The 12,661-nt window shown below is 39.2% G+C and overlaps 1 protein-coding gene across 4 annotated transcripts in view; it reads left to right on the top strand.

Annotated features, from left to right (window-relative positions):
* Positions 1-12,661, top strand: part of SORCS1 (sortilin related VPS10 domain containing receptor 1) — a 467,434-nt gene that overhangs the window by 357,171 nt on the left and 97,602 nt on the right. For all 4 annotated transcript variants that reach the window (XM_069461103.1, XM_069461105.1, XM_069461104.1 and 1 more), the window contains exons 8-9: positions 108-197; positions 6,849-7,028. In XM_069461103.1, the coding sequence (XP_069317204.1) occupies positions 108-197; positions 6,849-7,028 (270 nt within the window). The remainder of the gene's footprint in view (positions 1-107; positions 198-6,848; positions 7,029-12,661) is intronic.

Raw genomic sequence — 12,661 nt, 5'->3', positions numbered from 1 at the left:
CCTGCTGTTTTGTCGTGTTGGCAACTATCCCCTTCCGCTCAGGTGGCTGTCGTGTGACCTGTAGCTGTTCTAGTAGCTCCTCTGACAGCCTTGTTTCTATGATCCAGCTGACTTCAGGAGGCCGGCCGCACTACTACGTGTCCTACCGAAGGAACGCGTTTGCCCAGATGAAGCTTCCGAAATACGCTTTGCCCAAGGTATGGCCCGAATCGCTTTCTTCCTGCCACTCTGTCCTTGCTTCCCAGAGCCCTGCCTCCACGCCCTTTCCTCAGGACACGGTTCCCACAGTCATTTCTTCCTCTACATTTCCCAACTCTGTTTCTCAAGTTCGCTCCGCCTTACTTTCTTTCCTGCCAGTCTCATCACCCTCCTCTCTTTCTCTCTCCCTTTTATTTCTTCCTCTTTCTCTCTCTCTCTCTCTCTCTCTCTGGAATTCTTGCTGTAAGAGCATCCAAATAAACTAATAATTGATTTGTTTTTGCTTTTCAATAGTAAAGGTTTTCAAGCAGTATGTGTTGGGTTACTAACAAGGCAGGAAATATTTTTTGGACACATGCTCTATCGGTGCAAGAGGTGTGCTCCGTTCCCATCGCATTTTATGTTTCTCAATTGTTTATGGAGAGGCGATGCAGAGACATGGCTCCAACCTTTGCGCTCTCTCTCGATGCAACTTCTGAGACTGGTTGTCTTTAGAGTTCAGAGGCACAGCTAAGGTTTTAGACTTCCCCAAAGGCATACCCTTTTGAAAATAGTGGCAAGCAAAAGTTAAAGACCCTCAACTGCCGACATCCCCAGGCTGTCTTTTCCTGAAACGCTGGAGAACTGCGTTAATACGGAGCGCCACCTAGTGGAGGTCACGCCGACTCGGGCGCTCAAAGCTGTGCATTTGTAAATCTTGCTGCCATTGTGATGTATTTTAAGCGACTGGAAATTGTTAATATACTAGTGTGCCCTTAATCTTAGAGCAAGGGAGTTGTATGCGGCTATAAGAAAGGGACTCCGCAGGTTTAAATAGAGTTATAGCTCAACTTTGAAGTCTTTGAGTTGCACAAAAACATAAAGAAAAAAAATTTTTTTTGATTGAGTTTTCATGTTTCTTTCTCTTGTATTTTCATCCATGACTTTGTAGTATGCTGTCTTGGACCACCAGCAGATAGCTGCCCAGGAAATCATGTTATAGAAAATAGCACAAGGACATAGCAGGCCTTCTCTCTCAGGAAAGCCCATAGTAACATACTCTGACTTCTCCAGGCAGAATTTTCTTTCTTGGCTACTCTTCTACCCCTAACCCTAACATAATGAAAGGCGGTCCATAAACCTCAGCCCATTAGAGGTAATAACACACATTAAATTGCACTATTAACTCCAGAGAACTATATTCATGTTAGTGGTTATTATTATTTTCAGCTGCTAAAAGATTAATGACTGTGGTAATTGCCCAGAACTGTATGTAGATCTGTGTCTATATACATTTAAATGCTTCTTCCTCTTGATTTGGCTTAAATTTTTTTTTTCAATAAGAACTTGCAACATTGAAGTTGTGTTTAGATGAGAACTGGGTAAAGTCAGTATGTAAAAGGAAAACTGAGTGTTGTTAAAATTACCCTTAATAATCTATTAAGAAGGTCTATCAGGGAGATGAGCATGTTACCTCTGTAAATGCAACAGAGCTGGGGTTTATTTCCCCTTAAGAATTGAAATAAATTGTTGTTTCTTTCATTGACCAGTAGACGAAATAGTTGACTTGCAAGATTTGTACCTTAAAAACAAAAAGGGTTATATTCAATGTAGTGAGATACTGTTGTTCAAGAAGCATATAGAAATTAGGATCAAATTAGGAGAACAGCAGATCTGAGTCACTCATCTCATGTTTGCTCTTGAAAATTTACTCTTTAAGGGGAATAAGTCGCTGCCAAAACCACATGCTATTTGCAGCAGAACTGAGGCAGGAACTCAAGTCTCCTGACTCCAAGGGTAGTGTTTTTTTTATATTATACTTTCCTTGCCTTGAAAATAAATTAATAGCTTCTATTATTAAAACATAGCATCATTAACCCTTCGAAATTTGATATAGTATTAGAAAGAAGCATCAATAGGAAAACCCCATTGCTCTAAGGAGCCCAGAAATAGTAGTTCAAAATCAAAGAACCTTGCATAGACCCATTCCTGGAGAGTTGGGAAATAGACACTTTGCATTGCTTGCTCATAGCCATCACACAGATCACTGCTGACAGTCGCCCCCAGTGGCATCTAGCCAATCTGGAAGGGAAAAGCTTTGCTTTGAACCTGGGTCGGCTGTCTGTCCTCCTCCCCCTGCTCTCCCAAATGAGCATGTTCCATTACTCATCCTCATCTGAGTTCTGAAGGTAGAGTGAGTGATTAATTTAGCTTGTTCCCAGAAAAATGGGAACTAGTACAGCAAATGAATGTATTTGGTCCAGGTGGGTGTTTATTATTTAAGGCAATGAGATGCTTCATTGCAATCCCATCACAACTTCAAAAAGAAGCCCCAGCTTGGGTGGAGTGATCTGCAGCAAAGGTGCATATATTTCACGGTCTTCTGTCAGAGCCAGGGCTGCTGCAGCTGGAAATGAACAAAGCTTCATGCCGACCAAAGAAATCGAGACAAACCAGCACTTTTGTGCTCAAATTTTCTTTAATCATTCACTGCCATTGTATCAGCTCTTGAAAGACCATAGTCACCCTGAGCTCTGTTAAAAAATATATATTTAATAATATAATGGTAAAGAATGATAGGGGTAGGCGGGAGATTTTAGTATTGTTGTTGCCATTTATAGCATGTGGCCCTCCAGACAGGGAGACATGAGTGACAGTCTCCCTTCCCTGAACTTACTTGGAGCTCGTTCTGAGCTACTCAAGTGAGATAAATGAGGCAATACATATGAAAGTGCTCTGAGCATTTTGGAGGACAGATACTCTATAAAAGCAAGGTAATATTATTATTAGTATGGATCTAGTTGTCTCCATGGTGGAAGATCGATGTGGACCGGGATGCAGGTGATGCGAAGGTGGCTTGATTCACGACAGGAGACCCGGATTAGAGACCAAGATCTGTCACTAACTTGCTTTGAAACCTTGGGCTAGTTTATCAATTTCTCTTTTCCTCATTTTTTTTTTTTCTAAATAAGGAGCTTAGATTCACAAGAATATTTTCTCACGTGTGTTACTGACAATAAAATGTCCTTAGTAGTGCTTCATGAAAATTTGGCTCTGCAATTAAATAAATTTTAAAAAAGAAAAACTCCATTCTATGTTCCTTGCATAGAGAATAACAGTAGCTGGCTAGTGTGTTGAAGGTTCTAGGATGTCCTATGAGCTAGAAAGCTCTTTACTTCAGCATTTATTAAAATGTTTTATCAAAGGACCCTCCCTTGTTTAAAATGTATTAAACTCCAAAGAATACCAGTGTCCTACAGAACAGACTTTAGAAAAGTCTACAAGATCCCATCTTGGCTAAAATTCTGTGACTCAGTGAAAGCATTCAACATTAAGTGCCACTTTGGGAGAAAAAGCACATTTTCCTGATAGAGGAAGGGGATTTAGGGAAGAAGATAAAAGAGAGATGACATTTAAATATGTCAAACCTTTCAATTAAAATATTTAAGATGAACATCATTTTTAAAAAATCTGTTCAATGTAATTAAATTATATGAAAGGAAGGAAAGACTGGATCTTGGTCCATATCTAGAGATGTCATTTTAATCTGTTATCATTTCATGACTAGTTCTCTAAGTGATCTAAATCAAAATACTGGATGCATCTGTGTTTTCAGTTCTAAACCTATAAAGCAAAGGTTTGTGAGGAGTGGAATGGTAAGCGTGATCTATTTAGTCCTGCAGTCTAGGATTATTTAATCAAATGCCTATTGTGAGGACCTCACAGGTTCAGCAGTACAGAAATTCTCTCTAATACAGAGAGGAGCTAGCTACGTGAGGGTCAGGTTATTGCTGAAATATTTTAACTTGTATTCAGGGATCATGCTACAAATTACTGATAAAAAAGGAAACATGAAATTTGAAGGCGTTGTTTGACAATTGTAAATGCTGGGGTAAGAATTTAGATCTTTGCCATATGGGAAATGAGAAGCCATAGAAGGTTTGGGCCCCAATATATGAACAGCCCTGCAACTAATTTCCACAGCTGGGTCTCTCCATTAGAAAGAAACAAAACACTTGGATGAATCACTTTTTGTTGAATATATTAGTTAGGACTCTTAACAACTGCAATCAACAGAAAGGCCAAATCAACCATGCTTAATCAACAAAGAGAATGTGAGAGCTCACTTAACTGCAAATACCTAACATGTATAAAGCATACGCCAAGTGCCAGGCACTGTTGTAAGTGCTGAACACTTACCAACTGATTTCATCCTCACAGCTCCATGGGGGACACACTAACCTTATCTCTATTTGCAGGGAGAAATTCTAAGGCACAGAGTTTCTACTGTTCATGCAGCCAAGTCACAGAGCCAAGATTTGAACTCAAGTAGATTTACTCCAAAGTCCATTCTTTTAAGCATTTTACTATACTCTCTTCTCTAACTGAGTCTGGAGGTCGGATAGGCTCCTTAGATGTCCACATCCAAGGACTCAGAGAATGTCCCAGAATTGGGCCATCTCTCTCCATCTTTTGACCCTATTTTTAGCAGGATTATGTTCATCCTCTGCCTTCAAGATATGTGTTCAGCAGATTTGGGGTTTTTATTAATTCTTACTGCTTACAAACCAGTAGTAAAATATTTCTTTTGTCTCTCTCTAATAATTCCACATTCTAGAAACATGTCTTATTGACTTTACTTGGGTCACATGCCCATCACCTGTCCAATTGCTGTTGTCAGGGAAATGGAATATTCTGAACGCCAGGCCTAAAAGCTCACTTCTGGTGCTGAGAGTAGAAGAAAGTAGCAAAGATTTTGGATTAAATATAGAGAAGAAATATGTCTAAGAAGGATAAAGCAGTTTTTCAAATAATATTAAACTATACAGTCAGCCCTCCTTATCCTTGTGTTCCGTATCTGTGAATCCAACCAACCTCAGATCAAAAATATTTGAAAAAAATAACAGTATAATAAAAAATAATATAAGAAAAAAATACAGTGCAATAACTATTTATATAGCATATACATTGTATATAATCTCTAGATTATAGGTAATCTAGAGATGATATAAAGTATACAGGAGGATGTGTGTAGGTTATATGCAAATAAAATGTGCCATTTTATGTAAGCGACTTGAGCAGCTGTGGATTTGTATATCTGAGGAGGGTCCTGGAACTAATCCCTTCATGGATACCAAGGGTCAACTGCAGTTACCAAAAGAATTGTAGATAGACATTAAGTTGGTATAAGGACACACTAAATTAATGCGCAGTGTTCATCATTGGCCTCCCCACTCTGGATTTTTTTCTACAAAATGTTTCCAAACTCTAGTGTATGTCATATGGAGCATGAGTAGAGGTGAGGAATATGAAACCCTTTAGATAGGACTTCTTCCTTCTGAGATCCTGAGTTCACTGTGATCAAAGTTAAAGAGGAAGCAGAGTCAGGACTATTGCTGATTGATTGACTGATTGATTGATTGACTGAGAGAGCGTGGGCATATATTAGCACAAGAAATTTAGGTTAGAAGGTAAGTAGAATTTTCCAGCACTGGATTTGCTAACAAGGAAGATTGTTAGATTTCCTGAATCTTTCCAAAATAGAATATGGTCCATCTGGCGAGATTTGAGTACTAAGCTACACAAAGGACAAGAAACTGGTCTGTGTTGTTCTTTTTAATTATATGCAAGTCTTTGTTTTTGGTTTTTGGAGATTGTACCATGTCTACTGCCTTTGGCAAAGGATAAAAGGCAGGCAAGAGCATATATATATGAACAGGCATCCCCTAAAGGAGACAGCAAGCCTTGGTCTGAGTTATCAGGCTTTGGTCTGCTCGTCTCTACTGCACTTCCCTAGACAATGAAGGAATAAAAGGTTTGGAATTCCCACCCCAGGGGCATCTGCTCACTGCTTCCATGTTACCTTTGCCTTGTTTCTATCTCTAGTACCTCCAGGGTCTGAAAACAACATCAATTATGCAGACTAGTTTTTCCCTCTTTCATTAAATGAAAGAGGTTTCCTGCAGAACCTATGAGTATAGATTTTGGTAAGCAGCTAAGTCCTTGGACACTCATTAACATGAAGATTAATACTTTGGGGTTCTCTGGTGAATGCTTTCCTTAGGAGTGGGGAGGACTTTTCGGGGATTGCTGAACCTTAGGGCAGTGCTTCTCAAATTTTAATGTGCGTGCAGATCACTTACAGATCTTATTAAAATGCAGATTTTTATTCACTAGGTGAGGCCTAAGGTTCTGTGTGTTTAACAAGCTTGCAGGCCATTCCCTTGCTGTGAGTCCGTGGACCACACTGAGAGATATAGGGTTTGTCTATTTTCTGTCTGTCCCCATATCTACCCCATATAAGCCTTCTGAGCAAGTACCATGTTTGTCCTTGGCAAACATATCAGGATGATTGATTCTCTAAATCATACATACTTAAGAAAGTATTTTTCAAATTATCTAATGAGGCATTTAAATTATAACTGAGCTACCAAGCATCCCTCTATCCTATTTTCTCATGACTTTATTGCCTAACCCTACAAGTGACAAAGGAAATATATGATTAACACTTAACTAATTAATTATTTCTCATATATGCAAAAGGAAGTGCTCTATCTTCCCCTGAAGTGCTTATTATGATATTCCTTGTTAAATTCCACAGTCTTTGGATGCCTGCCAAGCTAACATATAAAACTCTTCTTTCCTCTTTACTTCCTTGTGTCTTTGTTCAGGACATGCATGTCATCAGCACAGATGAGAACCAAGTGTTCGCAGCAGTCCAAGAATGGAACCAAAATGACACGTACAACCTCTACATCTCAGACACCCGGGGGATCTACTTCACCCTGGCCTTGGAGAACGTCCAGAGCAGCAGAGGCCCCGAGGGCAACGTCATGATTGACCTCTATGAGGTATGTCACCAGGCATATGTGGCCCTGAGCCGCAGCAGTGCCCGGACTGGCTGCTGAAGACCCAGCACTGGCTGTTTCTCTCATCATTTTAATACTGGTTCTTTACGTGGCCTTTCCTCTTGGGAGATGGAGAGATTTGCAGAGCATTCATTTTTATTAGTTAATTTGCAACCCACAGAACATCCCTGGAAGGGATTCTTTTTTGACTAAGGCCTCAGGGCATGAAGCCCCAGAAGACTTGGAGAACATCTGGGGAGGCGGGCAAACAAGTAAAGGGTTTGAAAAAGAGTGATATTTGAAAATAGTTTTGAAGGGCAGACAGGGTGTTGAGTAAAGGGGCGGTGGGCAGCCTTCCCTTATCTCTCTCAGAAGACAGAATGACAGAATGACAGGGACAAGGGGCTTCCTTGCATTCCATCAGAAGACACTCTGTTTGAAGACCTCCGTACCTGAATAACCTCTTCTGCTAATGGCCTTTCTCTCCCAGGGCCAGGGAGTGAGATAAGATCAATAGGTCTTTTCTCCTAAATCTAGAAAAAATACTAATAAAAAACAACTATAGTAACAAAAACAGGGCTCACCAGATTTCCCTAAAGGAACTATGGCTCTTTGTTTCTCAAAATGACCACGATTCAAAAGAAAATCACATATGCTGGATCAGTTAGCTTTCATGACAAACACCAGTGCTCTCATTGCCGTTGAAGGCACCGTTAAGTAGAAAGAAAGCTGCTGTTTTAGGATGGATTTTAGCCATTTGTCAGTCTTATCATGCACTATGAAAAATTCATAATAGGTTGTAATAAGTCATTTAAAACATATTCAGAATGTGGGAAGTATAACCATATATCTATCTGTATTCTATCTGGAAAAAACTTAAAATGGATTCAAATTTGTACAGTCATAATGATACTATTGTTTGGTTGAGAATAAGTTCAAAGAGTCAAGAGGTGCTTTGTTATAACAAGGAGCAAGGAAGTTATATACAATATGAAAGAAACCAATTTCACTTAAGAAATTTTAACCTATCATTGTAATTCCTTTTAAAGTATTCTAGTTTCCTTCTCCTTCAGAAAAGTTCTTAGGGATTTTCTTGTGGTATCTAAACTTCTCTGTATGTGTAAAGGCATGCTGATAAAGTGTGTGCCCAATTTAGAGCTCAAGTATTTGTAATGGAAATTATAGCAGACTAGCATAGAGCATAGTTTGTGTGTATATATTTGGAAAAATGCACTGCAAACTTTTTCATACTTTCACACGTTTTTTTCTACTTCCTCTCCTGCCCATGTTTCAGATAGAGCATCATATATCTCAGCTTCAAACTGAAAATACATTCTAAAAACATTTACATATTCTAGTGATTTAGTTTTAAATTCATCTTGGATAAAATATAATTTAAAATATATATTTCAGATTCAGGTTGCCTGAGTTTAAGTCGGAGAAATGCCACTTGTATATATTCTTGAGACAAATCCAGTCACTTCTGAGCCACAGTTTCCTCGTTTAAAATATGGAGATAAACATGATACCCACTTGATAGGATTTCTCTGCGGATTAAACGAGTTAATCCTTATAAAGCGCTGAACACAATGCCTGAAATATAGTAATGCTCATCAAATTTTAGATAGCATCATTGGTACTATGTTTCAATGTGTCTAAGCACCAATACAATCTTCTACTCTTGTAGTCTTAAAATCTACCCACGTTGTTTAAATGACCAATATATTTCTATTATATTATTTTGGATATCTACCTCTTCCCATATGGCAATTATCATAGCCATATGACATTCTTTAACACCAACTAGTTGTCTTCTTATAAACAAGTGTAAATTGCCACATTTCTTTCTTCATTTGTAAATGGCTTATACACATTTAAACTTGAAATATGTTTTGTTGAAATGCCATGCATTTTTTTCCCTTGATCCAGCACTTACAATGGAAGTATTTTTGCTCTCAGCATCAGCTGGTGTGAAGTCAAGGCAACTGTCCCAGCTTAATCACCCAGTTTGCTTTCCTGGGCCTAATTCTGTCCTTGGTCTCCCAAAAAAATGTTCTGATTTTCAGGTTGCATTTGGCCCTTCATGATTATTCTCTTTTCTGTTTTCAAATCAATACAGAATAGATTCACTAAATAAATTTTGTTTTCTGCTAGAAATAGAGATCATTTTAATTGGTCCCTTGAAGATAGGAAAGATGACAGATTTGGGCAGGAATGACTTTGCAATGTCCTGTTTTTTGCGACTATTTTCATGATTGGTTTTCTGAATTCAAACAGGGGTAACAGGTATGGAATGAGAAGCGGAAACAAGGCTACCTCTGGACATGTGGACATGACAAACATTGCTTTCTTAATCCTAGTGTTTCTCGTTCTGTCTCTCTTGCAGTTGACTATCTGTAGGGAAACTGCTGGCTTCTACTACCATCACTTTGAGCACCTGTGTGACTGCATTATGTAAAAGTGTTCTGCATCCTGGGGCTGGAAGAGAAGAGTCTTTGTTTTATTAGCCTGACAGTTCACAGTGGCGAGAATTGAAATTGATGTGATCAGAATGGCAGTGCCGTATCTGCTGATTACCTAGATAGAAAGAATATTGGCTGACACGGAGCCTGGCACAAATGTTCCCTTAAATCTGATTGTTCTGGCTAGCAGGAAGCTGAAAGCCATCTAGCATGAATTTCCCAGTAGAATTGTAACGAATGATGAGAGCTTAGAGAGAAATGAAAAGTAAGAAAATCCATAAATGAATTAATAAGAAGCAGAGATGAACAACGTATGAGGTGGGGGTGGCAGAGACAAAATACCTGGAGTGCATGGCTGCTCACCTTTGAGGTGACTAAGGAGGGTAACATTTGTCCTTTGTGTGCTTCTGCATGCCAATTACCTGCTATGCTTGTACTTGTGTGCTTTGTAGGCTATTTTAACAGAGGTGAACTGTATAATGTATAAGTGTGTGGATGGGTCTGTGTATTAAGGATATGCATTGTTGATGGGTCTTTGTGGGAAATGCAGAAGGAAGCACAGTTATTAAAATTAATCATTTTGTTCGCACACATATCGGAACCTGGCTACAAATGCTGTGGCTTCCTACCCTAGAACTACATGTGTGTACTGGATGTGTTAGGCAAATGCTGGGGGCAGAGTATCAGGGGGACCATCTCACATGGTTAAGTTATTGAAATACCAGAATTTTCCTTCAGTGTAAGTTGGACTCCATTCAAGAGAGTAAAGACATGTGAGCTAGGAAAGTTGGCTACAGAGCAAAAGTACTAGAAATAGATTTTTGTTGATGAAATATCATAATAATAATGGCTAATCTTTTGGAGTGCTATTATGCCAGGCATGGTGTAAAGAACCTTCCATAACTATCTCATTCAATCTGTTAACTTCATAACCTAGGGACTATAATCACTTCCACTTCAAATATAAATAAATGAAGGCAGGTGGGACAGGGAGAATACAGTAATGTTGCAAGATTGCAAAACTAGTAAGTGGCAGAATTAGGACATCAATTGTAGACTATGCAAACTTTCAACTACAAACTATCATGTTTTCCCTGAAAGATGAGTATCTGGGCTTGTATTTGTGGATGAGTAATACTAATAGCATCAAGACCGAAGAACACTGAAGGACAGGGTAAATTGTGATAGACTATGCCTAACAGCGGAAGAAACCAAACAGGAAGAAGAAAATGATCTGGGGACAATGTCACTCTTGGGTAGTTAATTACCCAAGACCTACACACCACCTTCTGAACCGAGTCCTGAGTTACAGCTAATTCAGGCTGTGTTAGCATGTGGCTCCCAATTTAGTCTGGTAGATGTATTTCTGTAAGAAATGTCTAAAAACTACTGTCCCAAAACTCTGTTGTTCCTGAATATCAGGAAAGTTCTAGTGGCATATGTGTGTTGGGTAACAGAAGACAGTATGCTTGATGGTGGCTAGAGCAAAAGAGATGTGACGAGTGTTCTGAGACAAGTGATTCCTAGTGTATTTGTGAGGTGTGGGTGATGAGAGGGAGTCTGACAGCTTTGGATAATATACTCCCTCCTTTGAGAAGGAAATATTAATTAATGATGATGAAGAGCACTTTGGCTTAATGGGCAATGACAGTTCACACCAACTGAGTGGAGAAGGTTGTGTTGGGAGTGAAGCTAACTGGCTAACAAATTCAGAAGGCACAAGAATGTGTGCATACATGAATGAGCCATAGGGCCTCACGAAAGACAAGCCAGTGACCGGGACATGTTCTGTTATACACCTAGTGTCTTCTACACGTTATGAGTACCCTATCTCTAAGGGAGAAAACTCAATGGCCATGATGATATAGCTTACACTGTGGTTTCTTGGAGACAGATTGCCTCTTACAATCCAGGGTAGGAAGTAGGGAAGAAATATGCTCTCCTACCCAAGATATATTTATTACTACAGGATATTGAATGTACGATCTAATTATTCAAGGCTACTATCTCCCCAGGAAGAGAGTGCTGTTTGATCATGATCACAGATAAAGAAAGAACATTTAGACCTTTTTTAGCCAATGGATTCTCTGATTGCAGAGGCACTCCTGGCTACCGCTGAATATGTCTCTCCCATCTGGCATTCTCTCTTTAGAAGAGAAAAATATTCTATTCACAAAGCCCAAAGAAATCATGGTCATGAATATATCCTCTTTATTTCCACCATTGTCTTTCCATCTTTTTTTATTTTCTTCAAATGTTGGCACTTAGGATTTGTAATTTAAGTCTAAAACTGAGAGGGTGGGAGTATTTAATCCTTAATCAGCATCAGAGGCAGAAATAAGCAAAAACTCCTGCATAAAAGTCCTCCCAACTTAGCCTCTACATGGGACATATGAATGATTGCTATAGGAGAGAAACATCTAGAGAATAAACATGAAAAAACAAGGGATATATTTGGGGTTCTTCCTTTAAATCACCAAAGAAATCCAAATTCCCAGCACCTAGCACATTCCACTCTCAAAAACATCTGTTGGCCGGGCGCAGTGGCTCACGCCTGTAATCCTAGCACTCTGGGAAGCCGAGGTGGGCGGATCGTTTGAGCTCAGGAGTTCGAGACCAGCCTGAGCAAGAGTGAGACCCCATCTCTACTAAAAATAGAAAGAAATTATATGGACAGCTAAAAATATATACAGAAAAAAAATTAGCCGGGCATGGTGGTGCATGTCTGTAGTCCCAGCTACTCGGGAGGCTGAGACAGGATGATCCCTTGAGCTCAGGAGTTTGAGGTTGCTGTGAGCTAGGCTGACGCCACGGCACTCACTCTAGCCTGGGCAACAGAGAGAGACTCTGTCTCAAAAAAAAAAAAAAAAAAAAAAAAAAAAAATCTGTTGAATGAAAAAGTATAATTGCTTAGATATTCTAGATGTTATATCCTCAGTGCTTAAAATGTCATATGATGTATAGTAGATGCTCAGAAAATATTCGCTGAACGACTATTGAGTAAATATACTGAAGGATGACTAAAATACAGTTTCCTTTGGGCATAATATCCTAGTATGATATTTCTCTCAGGATACTCTAGGATGACAGAGAAGTTTGAAGAAACAGAACAGCCACAGAGTTAAGTGTGTGAACTCTGGAGTTAGACAGACTGACTTGGAGTCCAGATCTAAG

This window comes from Eulemur rufifrons, chromosome 28 (genome assembly GCF_041146395.1).
Source record: "Eulemur rufifrons isolate Redbay chromosome 28, OSU_ERuf_1, whole genome shotgun sequence".
Taxonomy (NCBI): Eukaryota; Metazoa; Chordata; class Mammalia; order Primates; family Lemuridae; genus Eulemur; species Eulemur rufifrons.
This window is presented reverse-complemented; position numbering and strand designations above follow the sequence as displayed.